This window comes from Centruroides sculpturatus, unplaced genomic scaffold, assembly GCF_000671375.1.
Source record: "Centruroides sculpturatus isolate CEXI.00-Female unplaced genomic scaffold, Cexi_2.0 scaffold1297, whole genome shotgun sequence".
Classification (NCBI taxonomy): domain Eukaryota; kingdom Metazoa; phylum Arthropoda; class Arachnida; order Scorpiones; family Buthidae; genus Centruroides; species Centruroides sculpturatus.
This window is the reverse complement of record NW_019385491.1, coordinates 104,220-130,044: the sequence shown is the minus strand read 5'-3', so window position 1 is coordinate 130,044 and position 25,825 is coordinate 104,220. Positions and strand designations below refer to the sequence as shown.

At 27.6% G+C, this 25,825-nt stretch overlaps 1 protein-coding gene across 1 annotated transcript in view; it reads right to left on the bottom strand.

Moving 5' to 3' along the window:
• Positions 1-1,335: 1,335 nt before the first annotated feature.
• Positions 1,336-25,825, bottom strand: part of LOC111639480 (tuberin-like) — an 85,026-nt gene continuing 60,536 nt past the window's right edge. Inside the window, exons 27-41 of the mRNA XM_023385371.1 lie at positions 19,277-19,390; positions 18,944-19,116; positions 17,543-17,684; positions 17,244-17,371; positions 12,630-12,790; positions 9,122-9,317; positions 8,463-9,002; positions 4,360-4,510; positions 4,147-4,225; positions 3,993-4,079; positions 3,735-3,918; positions 2,931-3,070; positions 2,106-2,184; positions 1,905-1,993; positions 1,336-1,676 (exon numbers count right to left, since the gene is read on the bottom strand). Coding sequence (XP_023241139.1) covers positions 1,482-1,676; positions 1,905-1,993; positions 2,106-2,184; positions 2,931-3,070; positions 3,735-3,918; positions 3,993-4,079; positions 4,147-4,225; positions 4,360-4,510; positions 8,463-9,002; positions 9,122-9,317; positions 12,630-12,790; positions 17,244-17,371; positions 17,543-17,684; positions 18,944-19,116; positions 19,277-19,390 — 2,458 coding nt within the window. The 3' untranslated portion in view covers positions 1,336-1,481. The remainder of the gene's footprint in view (positions 1,677-1,904; positions 1,994-2,105; positions 2,185-2,930; positions 3,071-3,734; positions 3,919-3,992; positions 4,080-4,146; positions 4,226-4,359; positions 4,511-8,462; positions 9,003-9,121; positions 9,318-12,629; positions 12,791-17,243; positions 17,372-17,542; positions 17,685-18,943; positions 19,117-19,276; positions 19,391-25,825) is intronic.

Below are 25,825 nucleotides of genomic sequence, written 5' to 3'. Positions count from 1 at the left end.
AGATTTTAAATTAAAACGAAACGGATCATGTACATTCTAAAGCGCGGAAACGGTATAAAAACTAATAAAAAAAAAAAGAACTTATCTACAGTATAAATCACTGAAACGTTAAATAAACTCATTGGGTTTTTAGCAAACTCTGTCTAAATGCTTCTAAAATCTGAATGAAAATTATCATCGTCACTGAACAAGATTTATAGACCTATTCTAAAAACAGTAAAAAAGTTTATAATGTAAAAGTTGGATATCTTCCAAATCGGCAAGTAAATTCTGAAAGGCTAAAAGGGGGAAACGCATTAAAAGTATTTTTCCTTCATAATTTAACAGGTAGTAAATTTATAATGATTAATTACACGGTGGAATGCAGATTTTATTTTTGAATTTCGAGTTTTGGAACCTGGACAAAATTATAATTTTTTTTTTTTTTTTCGGTAGAATTTGTTTTCCTTATTCGTTACGTAAGGCAATCATGTGTGAATTACACAAGCTCAAGACAGGTACACATTTAATAAAAACAAGCCAAGCAAAAATACCGATAAAACAGGTTTTAAAAGTTGAGTAAAACGGAAAATTTTTTAGTTGATATCAAAATATTGAAACTGCTAGATGTACCTGTGCTTCCATTTAATCGATTTTTTTTTTCCTTAAGAGAAATCGAAACAGTTTGATAGATTGGGTCAGACAACCTGGAAACAAGACATCGATAGTTAGAGTCCCATTAATCAATTGAAGTTGTTATTGAAATGTAGCAGATGTTTTTTCTTACAAAAGTCCAAACCTGTGCTTCTTTGTAACACTTTCGTGATTTGTTTGAGTGACTTTCAATTGTACAAGATGACGTGTCAACCATTTCTAACGGAGTGGAACAAGTTACAATTCAATAGAAGTCTTTTATCGAATGATATACTGCCAAAAATTGCTGAAGGTGATACCTCCCCTGGCGTCCTTGTAAAAGATTTTTCCCATTTTCTGGAAGGTCGTTAAATAACTATAGCTTATCTAGAATGAGAAGTTTTAAAAAAAAGGACTATCGTTCTATGAGATGTAGATAAGGTTTTGCTGACAGATTCTTTGTAGATTTAATATATTAATGCTATCAAAAAGAATGCGATTTATGAGGCTTTAGTTTACCTGTTTAATATTTAAAAAAATATATATTGTCAGATTTATTGTTTAAAATGAAAATAATCACAATTAACCGGTATAAAAATTGTGTCTTCAATAAACGACGAAGTTTTAATATTAATAATTTGCAAAATTACGAACAAAATACAATAATATTTCTGGCGATAAGTACAAAATATTTTTTTTTTTTTTATTTGATCATATATATATATGTATATATATATTGGTTTTCATAAATTTTTTAAACAAAAGACTAGTTGAAGATAATTTTAGTTTTAAAATATAGGTTTAAAGCAACTGCAAAAATTCAATGCTAACAATAAATTATAAACTGTCTTGATAAAAACATTTTCGCGTTATACATAATCTGTAAAATCTTCTAAATGGCGGGCACATTCTAATCCTCCTGAAGAATCTATGTAACATTCTTCAGTGGAGGTCTCTTGCCTTGCTTTTACGTGCAATTGTTTAATTTTTCTTAATCTTTCTAACCAAGTTGAGAAATATGGATCTAAGTTTCCTTCTTTGTACACAGTAATCATTGAGATCAACTATAAAGATAAAAGTTATCTAATTAATATTACGCATTATGTCTACATTAAATAAACTTTTTAAAATATATTCATTTAATATCATCCTGTTTTCTAAGCTAGATAATATAATTTTATAAATATCAATTAAATTACTGTAGTAGTTACATAATACTACATAAGTAATTCATAAGTTTACTATTTTTATAATTTATTTTAATAAAATAACTAAGAATTCCATAAACTCACATTAGCATGAACAGCAAGCTGCCTAACAAATATAGGTAAGCTCTCGTCTGAAACAATATGAGGCTCTAAATGTCCAAACTCGGTTATTTCTAAAATATAAAATATATATTACTTTGGTTTCGTACAAACTTTTCTAAAATTTAATATTAATAAAATAATAATTCAGTTAAAACAAAGGTTTTTGTTACAGATTTGTTTCACCTGATTTTAACTTTACTGTTACTACATTCAACCCAAAATCTTCGGGACAAATAATTACACACGCCGACGTTAGTTGGCTCTGTAATAAAATTCAAAATAATATTTTAAAATTAGTTAATTTTTTTTAAAATACTGCATTAAAAATGTTGTTTTAAGAATCAGAATTTACAAGAAAATTATATTAAACAATAATAAAAAACAAATAGAATCTAATCCTCAAAGAGAAGCTAATTTAAAAAGTATATATCAAATATTATTGAAAAAAATAAATCAAAGTATATTAAAGATTATTATGTTATTAAGAAATAATAAAGAAATGTACTATCGTTAATTTTCAACATTTTATACTGGGAAAGATTTGATATTATTGTATAATTACTTTTATATATTCATATAAAAATATTTTATTCTATTATTAATTATGATTGTTTCAAAATATGTAATTTTTAATGGGAATAAAAGTTTTATAAGTTAAAAGCATTTTAAAGTTTATTTCAGCTGTTATTTTCAATAGCTAGATTTAAACTGTAAATAGCTAAGGATGAGATAATTAAAAATTTCAATAAAAACTTTTTTGAATTAAATCTGTTAAAATATTTACTATTCTCTTTACTTCTGAGAATCTAACTGTAAATTAAACAAAGTAACAGAAAAAAAAAGCGTGTTTTAATTTTGTATGTATTGTAATGGGTGTGTGAGACCTTCAAAAATCTAGACAGAATTTGTCCTTAAGCAATCTGAACTTATCAGAAATCAATTGTGTATAGTACAATGAAAGAACAAAACATATCTTAAAAAAAATTCAAATAATAAAAATAAAATTACTTTAATCGTTCCTAAAGAATAGTCCTCTCCACTTTCATTATAAACAATGGTAACGAAATCATTTGCAATGTGTAATTTCTTCATGTTACCTGCTGGATCTATTTCTTTATTTGGCATCATCGTGGCAACGTGAAAAACAACTGAAACGAAAATTATTTCTCTCATGAAATCATTATAATCAGTTATGTTTGTGGCCTTTTATATCTTATTTATTTTATAACTACATTATAATATAACAAATAGCTAGTTTCAAGGTAATGTCCTTTCTCTGTAACAATAACGATGAAAAAAATCTAAATAATATAATAAAAAATTAAATTGTTTTCACATTATTTATTGAGAGATTTAATTATAAACAATTTTTTAAATATTTATTTAAATCAATTTAAAAATTTGATTACAAAGTTTGTTTTTAAATTATATAACCATAATGTTTATACATATATTTTAATTTCCTCTTTATAGATGAATGAACAATTTTAAATATTTTTCTAAATTATTGTCAAAGTAAATATACTGTTCAGTTTTCTTTTAATTTTTAATTTTATTTTTATTACATATACAAGGTACACATGTAACTTTTCTGTTAACTGATTATTCTTTTTATGGCATTAAGAAAATATAAATGCTAATGAATAACAATTAAAAATTTATAAAATGCAAAAATATAAATATAACCAATAACAAGCCCAATTATAATATTAATTCAAATGTATAATCACTGGATTTATTAATACTAGCTAAAATATAACCCATAAAATCCAGTGATTAGATATTATAAATAAAATAATAATAAATATGTACTTTGTATTAAGTCATCATGCCAAATATATGCAAACTTTCCATCAGCTTTGCTATCTAATCCACCTAGATAAACTTTCCTTTGATCAACTTCACTTATCTGTACTACCGTGCCTAATCCGTGTAGAAATTCAGTATACCGAATGGATCCACCCTCATTGCGAAGAATAACAGATTCTTGATTTGCCTAAATTTGCAGATATACAAAACATTCGCTATTAATTTAAATTTAATAAATTTATTAACTTAAATTTTACGTACCTGACCGGGTCCTATGTAAATAACTCCGATTTTGTGCGTTTCGTATGCGGGAGTGTGGTCGATCATTTTAATGGCACGATTTATAACCTAAAATTACGTGAAATTATTACAAATATGAAATGTTTATTTATTTATTCCATTAAAAAACATTTACCTCGGTTTTTGGTAATAGCACCGGTTTATCAGAAGCCGTACCAAATGTTGCACTGTGATATAATTGGAGAAATACAAAACTATAAAAAAAATTTTTTTTTAATTTAAATTTAGGATGTATTGAAAATTATATTTTTTCACACCAAAAATATATTTTAGGAAAATTTTTCTATGGTTGATGTAAATTTGTATTTTGTATGTATTTATGTATTACCTAGGACTAAGACCACTACGATACATTTCACGATAAGATGACGAAACCTTGTTGGATGACTGCAACAATTTTTTACTATGAACAGGACTCATTACAGAAATAGTATGTCCTCTATCTCTATAATAATTTGTAGGAGGAGGAGATCGAGGTCCTAAAATGAAATTATCATAGCCATTAAATAGTATAATCACATATACAGTAGAACCTCGAAAACTCGGCCTAATGTGGACCGAAGGGTGGCCAAGTTTGTGAAAATGCCGGGTTATCGGGAATGGGGTTAAAAAAAATAAGTACGAGTGTTTCCTCAGAAAATACTGTACTGTACTTGTACGTATTGTTTACTTGAGAATATAACAGAGAATAAACTGCCTAAATACCCTTAAACAAAGGAAAAGTACATTCTTTATTAAGGCATAGAGCCTTTACTACATGAAAATGAAAATTAATGAATACACTGTGTACAGTAATTTACCTGATAAGACAGACCTCAGAAAAATACTTTATGAGAGCTTTTATACTTTTATAAAGCTGTTTATAACGAAAATTAATTAACTAAGGAGTTTTTTGCTCTGCCAGGGTGTGGCCGAGTTATCCGGAGTGCCGGGTTATCGAGAGCCGAGTTTTCGAGGTTCTACTGTATTAAAATTATTTTAGTCTTATTTAAACAATTTACCATTAAAAAAAATTTGCTAGCTAGCTTTGAATGTAAGCAATTTATGTAAAAAAAACACCTATGAAGTGAAAAATAGTCAATATGCATTGTATCATTTTATGATAATTCAATCTATGCCACGATATTACATTATCAAATTTATATTTTATTTTCATACTATTAATTAAAATTTAAATGAAATGAAAAAATTTCAAAGTCATAATTAACTTATATGATTGTTCCAATCATTGTATTTTATACATTACTTTTTATGAGCTTTTCTGCTCTAATTAATTATTACATCAACTTCTACATAAATATTCATTAATTTGTATTTTTAAAAAGAAAAAAACTACTCTATATGTTAAATAGTCTTATTTTTTTCCTTTTCTGTTTACTTTAAAGGGCATCCAAAAATGGACAAGGATCATGATGCCTTAGCAATTTTGTATGTAAATTTTGTAAAATTGAATTATTATTATTATTCTTGATACAATATATTCAATTTCTATTTCTTATATTTACCACTCTATTTATTTTACTAATTAATCATCATCATGAGTTAATCTTTGAAAATAAAAAATAATTAAATAAAACATATCTAAGACGTTATTTTGCCATTTTGATCGGGATTTGTTTTTATATGTTATAAAAAGATTTCTCATTAAAGATGGCTAAATACTAAAATGGCAAAGGTGTCAGCCTGTCACTCCAAGGATCTGGGTTCAAATCTGATTCAAACACCTCAGAAAATTTTTCAAGGGCAATCTGCTCCAGATACGTTGGGCCTGTCTCTCACCACCTGGCCACTGAGTCCGGATGAATCCGTAATGGATATGGATAAAAGACTTTCTTAATGCTTACAGGATGAAAAGAGCCTATTAAAACATTTCTAAAGTAACAGTATTCTTCCTTCTTTGTAAATAGCTAAAATTTGTAATAAATTATTATATTTCTTATATTAATATCAAACTTTTCCCTATTATTAAAATTCTCTTTTATTTTCCTTATTTTTATACTTCAGTGAAACAATGAAATAACATATTTTTTAATTCTGAACGTCAAATACGTGAAATCAGTGAAACAAAACAAAGCCATCTCTGCAGCAAAACTTTTATTATTTTACTTTCCTGGCTGATATATATAACATAGGGAAAGTATGGTGAACAGTCAAAAAAATAACCCATCCAGATTTTTACATTTTTGGACTCAGGGGACCTTGAAACCTAGAGAAATGCAAAAAAATTTTGGGGTTATTTTCTGTATGTATGGATGTTGTGTGTGTAGCATGATTTTGTTCACCCTGTTTAAATCTTAACTCCTATGCTTTTTGTCAAACTTTTCTGAAATTTTGCACAGAGGTTTGTTTATTAGTGAGATTAATGCTATTGAATTTTGGCTATTAAAGTTTGAGGGAGTGGGAGATAAAGATAAAGGGGGCTGTATATATCTCCAGTATGGTCAGACTTCATGATTTTACTCATTATTAGCATTTACAATTTTTATAAAACCCATCCCTACCCTCAAAATTAAGCTTTTTGCCATTTTATAATAGTTAAAAATATGATAACAGATGGCACCATATATGTAGTTTTAAATATTGCCAGAAAAGTTAAGCACTCGTTGCTGAATTTTCTTGTTTTATAGTTACTACAAGTAATGATTAATTTGTATAAATAAGTCAAACTATTATATATAGAAATTGTATGATCTACAAATATAGTTTTAGTTTTTACAATAATTGATTTTATTCAAAATACAAAAATTGACCATTGCAGACCATTGCACTATTGATTCTTTAAAACTTTCCATATACTAAATTACAATTATATATGTATATATATAATTCTAATTGATCTAAAATTACATATACCATTTTTAAGTTAAATTTTTAAAAGTTAATTGCATTTAAAAGTCAGTTTACTGTAGGGTTCCATAAAAGTCAGATTTAGAAAATAAAATCCATGAATATTGAAAGTTTTAAAAACATTCCTTGAAGAAATAATATCATGCCATAACTTAATCATTTCTTAGAACCAACTTTCCAATCAGAATTTTTAAATTCATTAACACAAATACGCAGGAAAAGAACATAATAATTACATCGAACAGTTCAGTCAAAGTCTTGGAATAAAGTAATAGTTTATCATATTGTTTCTTACTATCATTGACATCTCATGTTAAAACCTTAATTCAAACTCTGATTGTAGACAAGAAATTAGCAAATCTAATGACTTATCAGAACACTTCAGCTATTTATGGCTGATTGGCTCATCATTTAAAGAATTTAATTATTGATTATTAATATGAATTTTTCCAGGAATGTATTCTTAGGCATTGATGGATGCACTTTCTAACATTTTCTAAGTATCTGAAAAAAGTAAGAGAGGAGAAAATATCAAGATTTATAAGAAATGATCATATTGAATTCTCTGGTTTAAAGTTTCCAATAATATATCTGTTATATTGATAACATTTTAATGTTATTAAATACAGTAGACCCCCTATAACACTGTTGATAATTCCATATTATATGAATTCCATGTTGTATGAGTCACTTAGATTTTACAAATACATGTGCCGGACTGTGACCGGCTCACGTATTTGTAAAATCTAAGTGGCTCGTACAACATGGAATTAATATAATACGGAATTATCAACAGTGTTATAGGGGGATTTACTGTATATGCTTTACTTATTATATGTTGATCTCAGTGATATCATCTATCAAATTCTTTATACCATCTCTGATTGATGTATGTCAAAATTAAAATAGGAATGTGAACCTTGTTTTTAAACATAAACTACATCTTCAATTTTTCTTGCCTAAAAAATTACATTACATAAAAGAAGTATCATATTGGCAACGTGAGTAGAGTAGAATAAACCTCTATTGTCAAAATTTTAATAAAGCTCTGTATAAGGGTCATACTATATATGAGTTAGAAAGAAATTTCACAATCCTTTACTTTGAGAAGAAGAAATTAAAAAAAAAAATGTCTTACTATATTCAGAACAATATGGCAATTAAAATAAAGTAACTGATAATTATGTACTTCTCAAGAGCACTATAATATTAACTGTAAGATAATAAAATTAATGAATTTTTCCTCTGTTTTGTCTTTTAATATATTAAATAATAATATATTAAGTGTCCAAGATTTTAGAAGAACATATTGAAATAAAGCGTGAATTTTTTTAGAGTTATCAATTAGAGTTACATTGAATGCAAAAAACACAGATTATGTGAATGAAAATAAACCTACAAATCAATGATATAAAGTGTCTATAAAAGTGTTACAAATTCCAAAAGCAAATATTTAAAATTGAATAGATAGGTGATAAATTATGTCTATCATACTTTACTATTTAGAAGTGAAAATTATAAAAAAACTATCCATCTAAATATATATATATGTAATTAAATAATTTGAAAATTCATATTTTTTACCTGCTGTTTTACCCGGAGGACTTGTAGGAGATGACTTAGTTTTCCTAACAGCCAATTGAGGACTTGCTGAGTGAGGTAATGGTGGACTAGCAGAAGATTTTAATTCTGATGATGCAGAACCACTTACATTACTGAGATCGAGACGTAATTTTAATCTTGATTCTTCTTTCCGAGGTGAACTAGGAATTGCTTTAGGTGGTTTTGATTCTTCAGAAATAGATATACACTTATCTTCTTTACGAGGAGATTTTCGAATCACTGATTTTGTCTGTTGTTCTCCTAATCCTGTTTCTATTACTTTTGGTGCCATTTCTCTGCTTTCATTTGAATCAGAGACATTTTCTGAATATACAGAGTCTTCATTTGTTTGACTTGTATTTTCTGATTTTGTTTGTGTACCATCTTCACTACTTTTCAAATTTGAATTGCTACATATATTCCACTCTCCTTTCATTTCTGGACTAGAATTAGTTCTTCTCAAAGGAGAATTAGATCTCTGATGAGAAACATTTGAATGACTTTCTGATGATTCTGAATGATCTGAATTTAATATAAAAATTTGTATATATTTATTCAAATAGTAACATTTAAAAATACTGAATATAAATTTAAAGTATATAGCAAATATAATAGTAAAAAAAATAAGCTAATAATAATACCAGTATCTATCTCACTATTTGTAGAAGGAACTTGTTCTGCAATATCTTCTAAAGGATCTGAAGGTAACATTGATAAGTGCTGATAATCATAGTAAGAAGAATCATCGACTTCACTGTCACATTTGTCTTCTATATTTAAATCTCTATTGGTTTTATGAGGTAGAAGTAATGTTGAAATATCAGGAAGGTTAAGATCCTAAAAAAAGCAATTATTAAAAGAAAAACAATTTAGATCAAACTCAAATCTCAAAATTTTAGTTAAACAAGAATAGTAATGGATAGAAACATCTATTACTATTTTTTTTTTAACTATACTGACTAACTATAACTATGTCTTTTTAACTAGTACAATCTCAGTAATTTGTATGTTTGCTGGTTCGACACATCCAGTTACTCGACACCAGTTGACTTGCAGGTATTACCATTACTGTTACCAATTCCCATTAGTTCAGCTTCCACTAAATTTGAGCATCTTTCCACTAAATGTAATTAATTCCAAGTTTGAACATTTGAGCTTGGGGATGAAGTTAAAGAATGATAGATTGCTCAAAAAAAGGCAGGGTAGCTTATTCACACTTTTCACCGGATGCACCCTCTCTGGTGTTTAAAAACAGAACTATTTTATCTGAATTGTTTGAATCATTCTTGTGTATTGTCAACAGTAAAAATGAATAGCAATAGAAAAGGAAAGCTTTCTGTTCCATTCCAAATTGCACAATATAGGTTTTCGTCTATTCCCACATGAAAAACAGATGATTATTTGGAAATCAGAATGTGGAGCTCATAAATATAACTGACGGAAAGACTACTAAGAATTGGCAAAAAGTTTCCCGATTGTTCAGCTTTGTATGAACAAGTTATGCTGTCAATTTTAAAAGATTTTTCCTTAATATTTAAAATGTCAGTAATTTTGTGTGGGACACAGGGTCGAATTTAAGCATTTTGAGGCCCTAAGCCGAACGCTGTGTCAGGCCCCTTACCAACCCATCACATTTTTAGAAGTCAATCATAAAAAGAAAAGAATTAACATAAACATATTAACTACTTTTTATTTTATGTAGTATTTAAAGTATATTTTGTTGGTTTGTAAAAAAAAAACAACTTCAATTTTCTTTTCTGTAAAAATTTTTGAGGCCCTTGAAACTTGAGGCCTTAAGCAAAAAGGTAACATAACTTGCTTGTAAATACAGCCCTGATGGGACAGATGTCAAAGCTAATGCTTTTTAACGCAAAGAGCACAATTGTATAGAATGATCTCTCTCATTTGATTCTATATCATCATATGTAATGACATGTCCCACTAGCAATAATTATTCTCCTATAAATTTCTCAATAAACAGCTACAAGCAGAATACATCATTATATTGAACTGTAATGCAGTATATGATTAATTTTATGTTGATTAGTTACAAGCGACTAGTGTTGACACCTTTTCAAAATCGCTGACCCGGACGGCAGGTCAGGTTTGTTCGAACAGAAGTTCCTGACGCACTTTACAATGCAAAGAATAACTTGCATGCTGATTCTAAATCAGTTGCAGTTAGGGACTAGGGACTTGTGAAGGAGTAATGTAAGTAACCCTAAATTAAGAAAGAACAGGTACAAATGACTTAGCTCTATTGGATATTGGAGACGTGTTTGATCGTAGTATATGAAAAAAAGATCTACAGGTTGCGTGCCACATGTCGGTGTAAACAGACTAACATGGCAGAATTGTAGATAAGTTTCAATGAGTGCGAGTTCTTTCACTGTTAAAATAATGTAAATTTGTAAAAATATTTGCAAGAACTTTGTTACATCATAATTTCACAATTTCTGTGAAATTTCCAGACAAAATTAATAGTTCACCTGGACAGTGAGTCAATTCCCAGACTGTCCAGGTAAAAACTGGATGGGTGGTAACACTACAAGAGACCCAGATATAAGGTCCTATGATCTTGACCCAGATAAAGTAGCAATTTTGTAAAAATGCGCTGCCTCTATAGTTCATGAAAAATGCAAACAACACAATACTATATAAATATTGATATAAAAACCAGTCCCTGAAATTTCCCAGCAAAAATATTGGACCTTCCACTAAATTTTGTATGGTCACTTCAATTTTCAACTAAATTTGGTGGAAAACCAACTTGGCAACACTGAATACTGGTGATGGCAGCATACTCAGATGACAAACGGCAAAGACAACTGAAAATTATTTTAAAAAGGACTGACAATTAATTTGACAACTCTAAAATACAGTAACATATGATGTATAAATATTTTTTTATTAATGCAATGTACTAATATCATGCAAATAAACAAATATTTTCTTTCCTAATAATTAAACTAGAGATGCATGCATATTCGGCTACTATCCAGCTACTTTTTTTTAATATTCGGTATTCAGCTGAATGTTGCATACTATTCAGCCGAATACCAAATACCAAATCATGAAAAAAACGCACATATTACTCAAAAACGTATTTGTTTTAATCACAAATTATTACATTTAATACTTAAAATCTATCAGTGGTAAGTTGTGATGAATGAAAACAATTTTTTCGCATTTGTTGATAGCAAACAATTGCACTTTTCCTCATAAACTACACCTGCTTCTGAAAATAGCCTCTCACTATATACACTACTGCCGGGAGACAATAGATAAATCTTAGCAAATTCTGTTAGGCTTGGGTACTGTTTTGCGTTTGCTGACCATCACTTGTAAAGGTCTACCATCCAATGTAGGTGAACAGTTTTCATATAAAGTGGTACAAATAGTGATATTTTTTAGTAATTAGGACTATTAGTAACACAATTTGATGCAACAATGAACAAATAATGCATGTCATGACACGATCTACTCGCAAATAAAACAAATGTGCCTGCAGTGTCACTACTGCACCCACTGCAATGAGACAGGCCATAACCTGTCACCCGCAAAATGTACACATATTTTGCCGAACATTCAGCGCTTCGGCTGAGAGCTTAGCCAAATATTCGGTATTCGGCAAAATCACTATTCATGGCATCACTAAATTAAACCATTAAATTCCACCTACTTTTAATAATCTGACACTGTTCTGATCCCATATGCCATCAGATTATTGAGACTGTACTATACTGTAATCCTTTTTTAAATGATATTTTCAATTGATTCTAGAGACAAATTTAAATACATAAAGGTTTATTTAATTTGATATTCCTTTTCATTAACAAAATAATTACAATAAATATATTGCTGCAAAGTATATATTTTTGTCAATTAGATCTTTGTCTAATGAGAGAAGGTCATTCTGACCTTTTAAAAACTGTTTGAATAGAAGTAGTGTTTACAAAACTATTCCATTCAAAGACTTTTCTGAGAATGATCTCTATTCTGTTTTCCCAATTCTATTTTTGTTCAAATTAGTATTAATTCATTATTCTATCTACAATAATATATTCGAAAATCCAAATATCAAATATAAATGAAAAATATCTAAGAATTTCATAAACTATTTATAGTTAGTTAAACAATTAAACTCACCGGAGGGCAATTTGGCAAAAATAAACGATTTTGAATTCTAAACATCCAAGACGTATTGCCAGTTGGTCGCCTGATAAATATTTCAGCCCACCCATTGCACCAACAACTACATAAATTTCCAGATGAACACTTGGCATTTTTAAGTTTTTCTTCTTTAGAATCTATATAAAATATTTACAAAAGTAACTTAATGGATTAATTTAAATAATTATAGAATTATGTAGTAAGATAAGAAAATTCCATTCAACAGTTTTTCTGAGAACTAATTTGGAATTCTTTTACTCGCAATCAGGAAATCATTGATCAACTTTCATAAAATTTTTGCTTCTTAAGATCTGAACTGAAATCATTTATATTAACAATATCATTAATCTCAAGTTTTTGAAATTAATTTAGTGATTTTTTTTAGCAATGATAAGTTTATACAATATCCATTAAGTTAATAAATTCATTATATTTATTAATAGCATTTTGTTCAAATGAAGACTTGAATCACTGATTAATATGTAATCAAGTAATATAAAGAAACACAAAATTTAGTAGTAATTAATATTAATTTCTGTCACCAGATGGCACCACTGTTCAGTCATAAAAGTCAAACTTTTATAAGGAAATTCTGTTTAAATTATAAACTCCTTTTTTTTGTTAATCCTTTAATAACTTATGATTATTGCAAATCAACTGAACTGAATTACTTGCAGCACTTTCACTTCTTTTGCTATTGATTTCTTTGTAACTTCAATGACACTTCATTGTAAGCAGGCTGATCTGATAGTTAAATGAGATTTTAATACCAGCTATCTATGAAAAATTATATATAAATTGGACTGAAATATGGATCGCTTACAGCGGTATAAAACTATTAATATTTACTTTATCGTTCTCTGATGTATGTTTTAGTAAATGGAAATTAATCATTTGAATAACGAGTTATTCAAATTACTGATATCTGTATTCAGGGAATCTAAAGTGTATATCGGGACTGGGGTAGAGTAGGTCCCTTTCATTACATTTTATTTGAATAAGTGAAATACATAGAATGTTTCTTTATTAATAATAGCAATATTAAAGATTTTATTTTCATTAGTGTAAATAATTTTACAGGGTAATAACCACAATGGCACCTGTTTTCTCTGGGCCTAGAATAAAAATCCTCTCTCTTGATGACCCTCTCAATAATATCAGTTATGTATAAATATATATATATCAATCAATCTCAAATGCACAATTTATTAAAAAAAAATCCTGATATTTATTCTCTTCTTTTCTATACTTTTTGTTACTTATTAATTATATCTTAAAAATCTAACTTATGTATTATTTAAATATTTATAAAAGTTAAATGTAAGGTTGCCAACCATACTGAATTTTCTGGAAAATAAAGAATTTTGGTTAATTTTTTAAAATTATTTGAAAATGTTCTGAAAATGAATGAGAAATTTGTGTGTTTGTGTACATGTTTGGTTTTTTTTAGTTCATCTCTTTATCCTCATTAGATGTTGACATCTCTAATTGTAATCCAAATTATTTTCATTCCCATTAGTTTCCATTGTTTTTCATTTTTCTCTCTTTCCATCCTGTTGTCACTAAGAGGGCCTCTTTTAATCACACTCATTGTGGGATTGATCAGGCCCACAACGGCAATGGCAAGATGCTGGGAGATGGAGCTTAACATACAAGATGGATTGCTATAAAAAATTCTTGGACGAGAAAGTCCAAGAATTTTTTATAGCAGTCCATTTTGTATGTTAGTATTTGTTCAGTCCCAGATCTTCTGAGCAGTTGGTTAATGCCTTAACTGTCTCAGACATCTGGCTATCTCATCATCATTATGAAAGAAAGAAAATGTTCCCAAGTTAGTTTTTAAGTTTTCATTTGCCCATCACTTTTCATGTTGATATTTTTTTCCATACTGTTTGGAATTTGTTATTTCAAAAGTCCTAATACATCCATATTTCTTCATTTTTAGATACACCATGATTTTGAAATTAAATTTTAAAATTCTTTTTTATAGAGAAAAAATTTTAAAATCAATTTCATTATGTTATATTGCCTTTCTAAATTGTTTCAAGGCAATATAAGTGTCATAAAATAAATAATGCTCATAAACTTTATTTCCATGCTCTTCTGCATATAAAACAGCTTTTCATTTAAATACTGTATGTAATTTAGTCTTGAAGCATTTTAAATGTTAAAAAGATTATATGAGCTGAGAAGCTCATGTGAACTGATGTGATCATTGGGCAGTACAACCAAAAATGTCTATTACAGTAGAGCGTCGTTTATCTGAATCAATTGGGGACTGGGGTTGTTCGGATAACCGATTATGTACGAAAAAATATATTAACCTATCCTATGTTGAAATTTTTCTCCATTACGTGTTGCTTCGCATTGAATTTTCATTGAAGTTAAGCCTAACATAAATTTTTTAAAATAATAATCATGGCTATTGTATCGTTAAAAATTATTTCTTTATTTTGTACAAACAAAATAAATATATTGAAAAATATAAAAACAAAAAAATTATATTTTGGAAGTTAATCTAGTATCAAAAACGTTCAATTCAGCATGACACAGTCTGACTGGAACGCTTTTGGTTAACCGATGTTTCAGTTGATCGGCTTTCAGAGAGACGATGCTCTACTGTATTACTGAATTATTAGTGCATATAATCTAGTTGCAATGCTTATTGTAAATGTAATATTTTATTGATTGTAAAATGGATCTTTATTTCAGGCAAGTAAAAGAAAGTTAAAAAAAAAATCTATATATTAATTAAAAGAGGGTTTCAGTTTGTCCAACTTCATTTGAGTAAATGGTTGAGGCTAAAAATACAGTTCAAGTATCAAATTAAAGCGCTTACCAAACTTGTAGATGATGCTGCTAAAGAGAGATTTCAGAAAGATGCAATGGTTCAAGCATAATGGAATGGCAAACACAGTTTGCCACTCCACTTAACTTGGTGCTCATGTGTTATCTAGTTAGTTTAGTTTGTTTTAACTGATCTTACTTTCTCACTTTTTGCATTATTTTTTAACATTAATAAATTTGAATAAAATAAAATTAAGAATCGCTTTTATTTTTCATTGATTTATTTTCCTGATATAATTAATAATTTTACGTTAAAGTAAGCTATTTATCTTAATTAACATACTAATTATATTACAGTATACATATTTTTTAATTTAACCATTCATTTTCTTATTTAACATTGCACAAAAATGAACATGCACATGCACAAAAAAAGCAACAGTCAACATCTAGACAGTAGACTGAAATTAGCTCTAGAATAGGTTGGAACCTGAAGAAACTTGAATCACTAAATTTGAATGTGTTGAAAAAGTTTCATTTTAACGACTGTTGCCAAAATGTAAAAGTAAAGTTGTATTCTACCTGTTCCCATAAACTTCTTGAGAACATTTTGTGTGGAGAAAACTCAACTGCTCAAGAATACCTAGCAATGTATTATTGAGTTATCCAATAGAATTTCTGTACCTAATTGAGATGAATGAACTTCCACCACCTAAGTTAACATTAAAGATCATTGCTGTCTGTAGTCATGCTCATCAGGAATCTTGACACTAAAAATAGGGTTGGCTAATGGAAAAAAGATTAGTTATATGTGGTATAACTAATCTTGTTCCATGACATTTACTGTGTTTAACAACATAATTAATGTCAAGATCCTGGCATTAATTGTGTTGTTAAACATACATGTAAGTAATGGGTGAAAACCCATTTACATGTATCACTTAGAATTAATGGGTGAAAACCCATTAATTCTAAGTGATAGCACTTTTCCTTTTACAATTTAACAACTCCAATTTCCCATCATTCTGGCATTCTTCACAACAATGAACAAAAGTCAAGGACAGGTATTTAGTGAAGATGGTATTTATTTATCAAAGCCAGTTTTCAGTCATGGTATGCTTCATACGGCCCTTTCTCAATCCAAATAGGAAAAGGGTTCTTACTATTCAACATATCCTCACCAAATTTAGCATGAATGAACACCAAGAAATACTGTGGGAACCTAACAGTATTTTTTCTAGGATTCTGAAGAATTCCTACTCCTGAAGCATACTCCCTGTAAACTTTAGTCCAAGCAATTTTTTTGTGTTATGAAGTTTCATTTTTGTAAATACTCAGATTAAAAAAAATACTAAGACCAATATACACATGCATACATATTTATGTTAGATATTTAGTACAACATTATTTATGCTACTGATAAATATTAATTTAATTCAAGTAATTTTTTTAGTTGTTTTAATGCTTTTTTAATCATCATCTTATCTAAGAAAATCTCATTAATACTAATAATTAATATGAACACTAATCAATTACATGTTAAAGCAATGACAAAGTTTTAAAAAATTTCTGGGAAGAAATGTATACTATTCTTTCAGTAAAAAGCATTTAAGAAGCAGTTATATGCATTATAATTTTAAATTATGTATAGATAGTTTAACAAATTAGAGATTTCATTTTTTAATAAAACTTAAATATAAGTTAAAAATTGTTTAAAAGAAGTGATTTCAAAAAGACTGTTATATTGTATATTTGCATAGATATTCAAAATATATTAAAAATTTTTATTAAATATATTATTACCTGGTGTTAAATCATCAATAGGTTTAATAATTGAAGTATTTTCAGATGATTTGACAGAACTGCTAGTCAATATAACTTTGGAACTTGAACTTTTAAGTTCAGAAATAGAAGTAAGTGATTCCATTAATCTGAATTATAAAAATATAGTAAGTGTATAATGTAATAATTTTTTCATAATAAGCGAACTCAGATTAATAATTAAGAAAGAAGAAAACAAGAAAATTTTAATAATTCATCTGAAGTAAGAAAGGAATAATAAATTTTATTAGTACAGATAATTAAATGGAAACAAAAATTACCTTCCTTCTGGTAATTGACGATGAAGTAGTAAATCATCCTTTGTTCGTGAAAAATTGTAATTGATTTCAGTATTGGTGGTTTGATTAACGGCAGAGCGATGTCGCCTTCTTGTTGATTGTTCCACAATGGATTTGGTTGTTTCTTTTAAGTATTAANTAAAATTTGACAAAAAACACGATAGTACAACATAAAGTTTTTGAAATATTAAACAAGCCTATTATTAATATTTTGAAAATATACTTGAAGTATTAAGTAAGTTGTTTATTTCTATTGTATTTATTGATATATGCTGCTATTATTGACGTGCAGTAAATGAAATATGATCTTTACGTGAATCTAATTGCGTTTATTAATTCGATTACACGCATATCCCTCATTCAGAAAATAGGTCTTGCCCTTTGGGCAAGATTTGTTAAAGGAGAGGTACATTCAAAACAACAATTGATATTTTTATTCTTAAAATTTGTGTTTTACCTGAAAAGGATTTAAATTTCTTTTGATATAAATATGTAAAATATAAATTGCTGCAAAACAAGCTCAAGCAAAATATTTATGCAGCATACTATAAACAAGAAAAATTACAGTAAACATTTAACCAGTGCTCTTTTTTACTAAAAAATTACTATTAGTATGTTCAGTACAGATGGTGACTGAATATATAGGTACTGTTTTTACTGAGCAATTGTAAGTATTATATACAGCTACAAGTGTATTTTCATGGAATGACTGGCATGCTGCATAAAAATGGGAGACCAGCAGGCCAGAAATCTGGGTTACTGGCATGCCAGTTAAACTGTGACTAAAATATAAAATTAATCAGATCTAACAAAACTAGTTGTTAATTAAATGTTAAAGAAAACATTCTCTCAAGTACAATAAAATAATAACATTGTAATTTGATTGACTTAAAATCAGGAAATCTAACCATAACTAAGGAACTACTTGAGCTTTTTTTCCTAAGTTATTGAAATGCAAATGACATTCAATCAATTAAAATTAATTTTTTTTTGGGGGGGGAATATTCAAGTTAGAAAAGGTGATATGAAATCAGCTAAAGAATTCCTATGTCACTTTCTGGGGATGTGAAGTCAACTCTGAAATTTCAGAATTGACTCCCCACTCCCATGGGAGTTTTTTTTAAATTTAATAATGCCTTTCCTAACTTGAACACTGATCAAGATAATATTTTTAATCATTGACTGAACAACAGGATATGAGGAGGAGAAGAATAAAGTCGCAGCATTCACTCCACCACAAGTTTGACCTTCCTGCAGTAGACATATATAGCTTTGCAAGTGAATTATAGATACAGATGGAATACATAAACACTAACAATATTTCATTATCATTTTTTGAAAGTTCATTATTATCAACATTTTATTAAAAAGTAAAATAATTACCATTTTCTGACTCATCATCCAAAACATTTTTGCAAAGAGCATAACATTTCTCACACAATCCATTTTTAAAAGCTTTAGTTCCACATCCACTTGTTGTAATAGTAACAATTTTATTTCCAACCAGCCAACTTGCTGTTTGCCCATTTTCCAAAAGAAATTCAGCAACTGAAGATCTAGAATTAAATTGATTTTATTATTTTGATCAAATGGACTTTCTTCAAATATATAAAACAGATTATAAATTAATTTTTTCTTCTCATACCCTGTAAAATATTAATTTATTTATATATTTCAAAATAGATTGATTTTGGATTAAATTTTATAATATTTTACCTCTTTGGATGATTAGAACACATGCCAAATGTAAATCTAGCCATTAAGTCCATGCAAGTTTCTAATAGTTGTGTACTTAACACTTGAGTTGGTTCAGGTGTTGATTGTGATTCACTTAAAAATGTAAATATATTATTAAAATCTATTATTATTTTATAATAATCATTAAAATTTGTACTAAATTATTAATTATTTCAATTATTATTAATTATTAAAATTATTAACAGCATTAGTAATCATTATTAATAATTTTGTCAACAACAAATTTATTAATTTGTAATTTATTGCTCTGATTAGTACAATTTTAGCAATATGAAGTTTCTAATTTAATTATTAACAATATTTAGTTATATGTGGTATAACTAATCTTGTAGTAATTAATATTAATTTCTGTCACCAGATGGCACCNGTTAATATAACATACTATTTAGATTAGTTAACATTTGAATAATAATTTTTATTCTGCAGAGCTTATATTTTTAATTTCAAAATTAAATATTTTTGTTTTTACATGTAAATTTTAATAAATTTATATACTCTATAATTAATACTTTTCTGTTTGTTTACAAATCTCATGCTATATTATCATCTTATGAATGTATGCTGCTTGTCTACATAAATAATATATGATGGTATAAATATATTAGTCCATTGCATGCTAAACAAATTTCTAGTCCATTACCACAGATATTATAAAATACTTAATTAATATAAGTTATATTTTTTATACAGAATGATAAAATAAAAATATAAATAAATGTATTTAAAGCATTAAATTTTTGTAACAGAAAAGAAAGAAAATTTAGGTTAACTTGAAAATATCGAAAAAAGGGTTGAAATCCTAAATTACTCTTTTCTTTTTCAATTTATGCAAATAATTCTTTTATGAGTGAAATTTAAACTGAGTTAAGGTTAATTATCATTATTTAAAATTTGCTCAATGAAGTAAGAGCTATTTTGTATCAATATACAGTCAAGTCCAGTTAAGAGAGCAGTTCACTTAAGATAGCACCTATTTTCTCCCCTATGTATTATATGTAACAAGACTACTGTTAACAGAGCACCAGATAGTAGAACAGTTTGTTTAAATGAAGGCTGTGTTGGCAGCTTTTTTAGAACAGCAGTCTTTATAAGGGAACACTATTCTTGGAAGATTTATAATGTTCTATCTTTAATCATATCACCTAGAGTGCATGTAACAGGGCTTTCTACACTACAGTATTTATTGAGTTTATCGAAATATGCAATATGATTATAAAAGAAAATGATTGGTAGAAAGATGAAGGGGTTGAACAAAATGAAGACAAAACAGAAATTTTTCATTAATTAATAAAACCTGCTTTTCATAAAGATGCACTGTTTCTATGCTTAAATGCATAGTGAGAAAATGCTTAGAAAAATTTTTACTGACGTATGTATTTTATGAAAGTGAGGAAATAATTGAAAAGAAAGCTGCAAGTAATACAAAAGAATATTACAAACTTTTTTAAGTAAACTTGTTAGGTTCATTTATTGCATGAATAGTTGAGAAAGTATATAATTCATTTCCATATTTGTAAATTATTGCAGAAAAATTTGATAAAAACTAACTTTATTTTTGAAGTACTATACTTATTTGTTTTTATACTGTATGTCCATTAGAGGGTATTCAGAAATTTTGGAGCAAGACTATTCACATCTTTTCAGCCTCTTACTGTATTTCTGGGAAAAAGTGAAACTAATCTAACATACCAGTTAAATTATATTCACAGTTTTTGCACCTTGCTATCATGTTTTCTGTTTCTAGCCATACTTGGCCAATAAATCTCATCTTAAATTTTTTTATATTCATGCCAAATGATCTTTATGCAATTTACAAAGTATCTCATTTCTCAATGCTTGAAAAACTACAATTATATTCTCATAGAACACTAAGTTGACAAAACTTAGTGTATACAACTTAGTGTACAAAACTTAGTGTAACAAAACTGATCTATTATGATTTTCCTACTTAAACATTTAAATTCATTTGGATGGATTTTCTGATACAAACTGCCATTATATATGTAACAATAAAGAAATTAGACTTGTCTTAGCCACACATACATTATACAAATGCTATCTTATGCATTTATATATTTTGCAATTTTATCCTTAGCGTGAAATTATTTTGGTAATCCTTTATAGCAGTGCTGGCCAACTTATAATGAGATTTGATTAAATTTCATGTACTAAAAGCATTAATGATCTACTTCACATCTCTGGAAGTTAAGTAGATCATTGGTGCTTGAAGTAGATTCCAAGAAAATTCCTTGAAGTGCTTGCCTGGATGAACATCTCTAGAGTGATTTCACAGACCTGAGTCCCCCAGAGCAGTAGGCTGATGTCTTAACTGACTTGGATATCTGGCAGTCTCAGTATCTTACCAAATAACTGCCAAACTGATAGTTATTTGGAAAGTTTCAACCACACCATGTTACAAACATCTTTATTATTAACATCTGCCATCAATCCTAACACTTTGATGAGTGGGATTATAGATGGACCTTCTCTTTAAAATAATTAAAGTGTGCATAAAGTAAAAATTGATCACTCATATTAAAAACTTATTCACTTTCAATAAAATCTCATTAAATTTTGTTGTCAATATTGTAACAAACTTATAACATAATTTGTAAACTGAACTTATGATGCAATGAAAAAATGTAGTAACTTTCAGAGTTCAAAACTACAACTGATAAGAAAATTATGTAAAGTGTTCATATTCTTACTAATTTTCAGAGATTAAATTATGATATTTTAACTTAGAATTGTAAGTTCCCCTTCTTTAAAATATACTTTTAAAATATGCAATACACAAGATATTCATAGAATAGAAATATACTAAACATTCTGAAACACTGCTTNAATTTATATTATAAATGCGAAAAATAATACATATATAAAATTAAAATTTAATTTTAATTATCTAATGAATTAATTTCAATACACGCTCGGTTTCATCTTTGTTATATCATACAAAAAAGACAATGATGTGATTAATGGGGGTTGTTATTAATTATCCTAACCAATTATGCTAATCTTGTAATTAAATGTGGAAAAATACATTGTTTTTCTAAATTTGAATATGAAATTCTAGTTAATATTTAAAAAAATACGGCGATTTGAATAAAATTTACTATTTAATAATTTTATCTGAATGCATTTTCTCATTCAGAACAGTATTTTTTTTATCATTTCGCTGATGAGATTATTTTAATAGTAATTAATTAGCATTTATATGAACCTCATTTATTATCTCTAATTTATTTAAATATGTGCAGAATTAACGAGGGAAGTATTGTGTAACAAATGCTGTAGGATATTCATACGTTTTTTTCATTATTAGTTTATTACCGGTAAAATATTTTACTAAAATACTGTAAAATTAATTCTAACTTTATTATAATAGTCAAATTTGTTATCATCTTCTTTATTTTTAAAATTTAAATATATTAATAATATTTTTTTTTCAGTAAAAAGCAATTATTATTCTTAAATTTTCGATTAAAATCACTCTTAAACATTGTTTATTTACACATTTAAATTGTATTAAAATAGTTCATTTGTCTTTATTCCATAAAACTAATTAATTTTCTGATTTATAAAAATATTTTACTTGAATTGAAATTTGTTTCTTAATGTAGCAAATGTGATTAATTGAAGTACAATGCATCCATAAAGCTTATCTCGCATCTAAGGAAAAAACTATTGAGGATGTTTTCAGTTTTTCTTTATCTTGACACGATTGTTAACTGTAGATTGTTGATAAATACAGCAATTAATTTTTCCCTGACACCAAATGTGGCTTAATTCAATAAGAGAAAGTTAACGACAGAAAGTCGTTAACTCAGAACATCTATTTTTAGGAAAGATAGGACAAGAAAACTCGTTAATCCTCAACACAGAAAGTTAGAAAAATGACAATTATATAAATACATTATTTATTTCCACACATTCTTTTAATTGTTTTGAAAATTGGCCGATGTCTTTCATAGTAAAATAAGCACTTTAATATAGATTTCTTAAACAATTTTACAATATTTTGAAGTAAAAAATTACAAATATATAGTTTTTACACAAGAAAAATACATAATTGTTTCGAATTATATATTAATAATACACATTTTATCATATGAGGATTTATATTTAGTCAAAGGTAAAACATTATTTCGCAATAGAATAATTTAAATCTGTTTTTTTTTTAAACTATGTACAAAAGATTAAAAAAATTACAAAAATCTAGAAAAATTGTTCAACTATTTGATTTAACAGAGTAAGAAAGTATTGATCAAAGTAAATATCGATTTTTTTTAATCTTTGAATTTGATGACCGATAATAGTTGTCATCTTTAGCTAAAGATGGAAACATTGTCGTTCAATTTATGTCATCAAGCGATAAGATATAAGATGCTAAACAATACAAAGACGATAAAATAATGCAGTAATTAGGATTGGAGGAATTAGTACCTTTCATAAGAGGGATTTCGTATCGAAATTTATAAAAGAAGAAGATTATCTTCACAATTGGATGAACTCTGTGTCATTAATTCTTGACTCTGTAGATTAATTTGATTGATTGAAGCTAATTTTCTTCTTGAAATAACTTATTGATTTATATGTCAAGCAATAAATTTCTACTCTAATTAGTATGCTTTTTAAATGTCTTTTAAATTGTTATCTCGCCAAAACTTTTGTAAACTGTATAAAAAAACAAAAAATCGATTTATTCTATAAATTATTATTAATTTTAAAAAGTCTGAATGATGAACCAAGAATTTTTAAAGTTATCATCATTTTAAGAAGGATTAACGGTTTTAGCATATTGAGGCAGTGGAGAGGAGAACCTATAGAAAAAGATTGATTTTTCCAGATAAAATTATTTTTACTGTATGTGAAAACTGATAAATTATGAAGACTTATTGAAATTCACAAAGAAAATACACAATTATTTTTTTAAATTTCATTAATAGTTTTAGATTTTTATTTATTTACACCTTGATAGCTAAACACCTTGGTTATCAATGTCATACATTGTTTTCTTGATCCATCTTACTGAATTTTTGTATTTGATAATCTTATTGTAATCCACAGCAGCATTTAACCTGCTAACACTGCTACAAATTAAACAAAACCTTCACAAGACCTACACCAACTGAACTGTAGTGGCTGTTAAAAACTTGACACTTACTGATACGCAGTTTAGAAGGTATGTCGAATGTTCTGTTTTTTCTATTTCCCTTCCATTAAAAGTTCATTGTATATGTAATTATAAAATAAAATGGAAGAAATGGAATATTTGATAGAACCTTCTAAATTGCATGTTTTGAAAATACAAATAACTACAAATAAGAAAATTTATTGGTTTCTTCATTTCTGTTTTGTTTATTGAATAATATTAATAAATTCTAAAATAAACTTGAAAAAATTTTAATATCAATAACATTCAATGACAAGTTTAAAAATCAATTATTCAGTTCATATTTGCTGTAAAGAATTAACATACAATAAAACTGACAATTGTTTCAAAATAGTTTTCTAAATTTCTGGTAATTCTGAGAATTACCAGAAATTTGTCAAGCTTTCAAGATACAAGTGCAACTGTCTATACAGGGTAATTTAAATGGTCTTAGACAAACTTTAAAAGTAGGTCAGGAATAGAAAAAGAAACCAATTTTTACATAGTAATATATAGTTGCAAATGATACCCACATGTTCTAGAGAGCATTGTTTACTGGAAATAAATTGTTAAAATTGCAGGAGTATGACACATCATTACAGTAATACTGAGATGGCAGACATGCACTTAGCTTGTGTGACAGTGAATGAAAATGGCACATAGTACAATTGTATTGTAAGCAGTTCCCAGACAGACATGTGTCCCATCATTAAATGCTTGCATGGCTGCATTAGAGATTGCATGAAACAGAATAATTTGAACAGCCATTGTGGTTGGGACTGAACAAAGCACACACATACCATGGAAGAAGAGGTCATACACCAAATTGAAAGCAATCCATGTACAAACACACAAGTTATTTCACAGCACATTGGTGCACCTCAATCCATGATTTTTGTGAATATTACACAAAGAGTGGTTACACCCATTTTACATGCAATGAATCCAGTCATTGGAACCAGGGATTACCTCCAGCATGTGGAATTTACAAATTGGTTGTTGCAACAATGTGCTGACAAGATTGAATTTCCAACATAGATTCTCTTCACCAATGAAACTAACTTCTCATGTGAGAGTGCTATTAATATTCATAATTTGTATATGTGGACACATGACAATCTGAGCTACATGCTCTCATGCTGTGCAACAGTTCACCATAAATGTTTGAGTAAGCAGTGTTGGAGACTGTTTGCTTCCAACATGCCAAACGGGTGTAATCATAGGATATCCCTGGTAGTGGTCTTGCATGATGTTTCATTTCATTCTGGATGTTTGGAGTATCTGCAAAATACTTTTCCTGTGCAACAGATTAGCAGGATTATGGCAGACCCATTGCTTGGCCACTATGATCA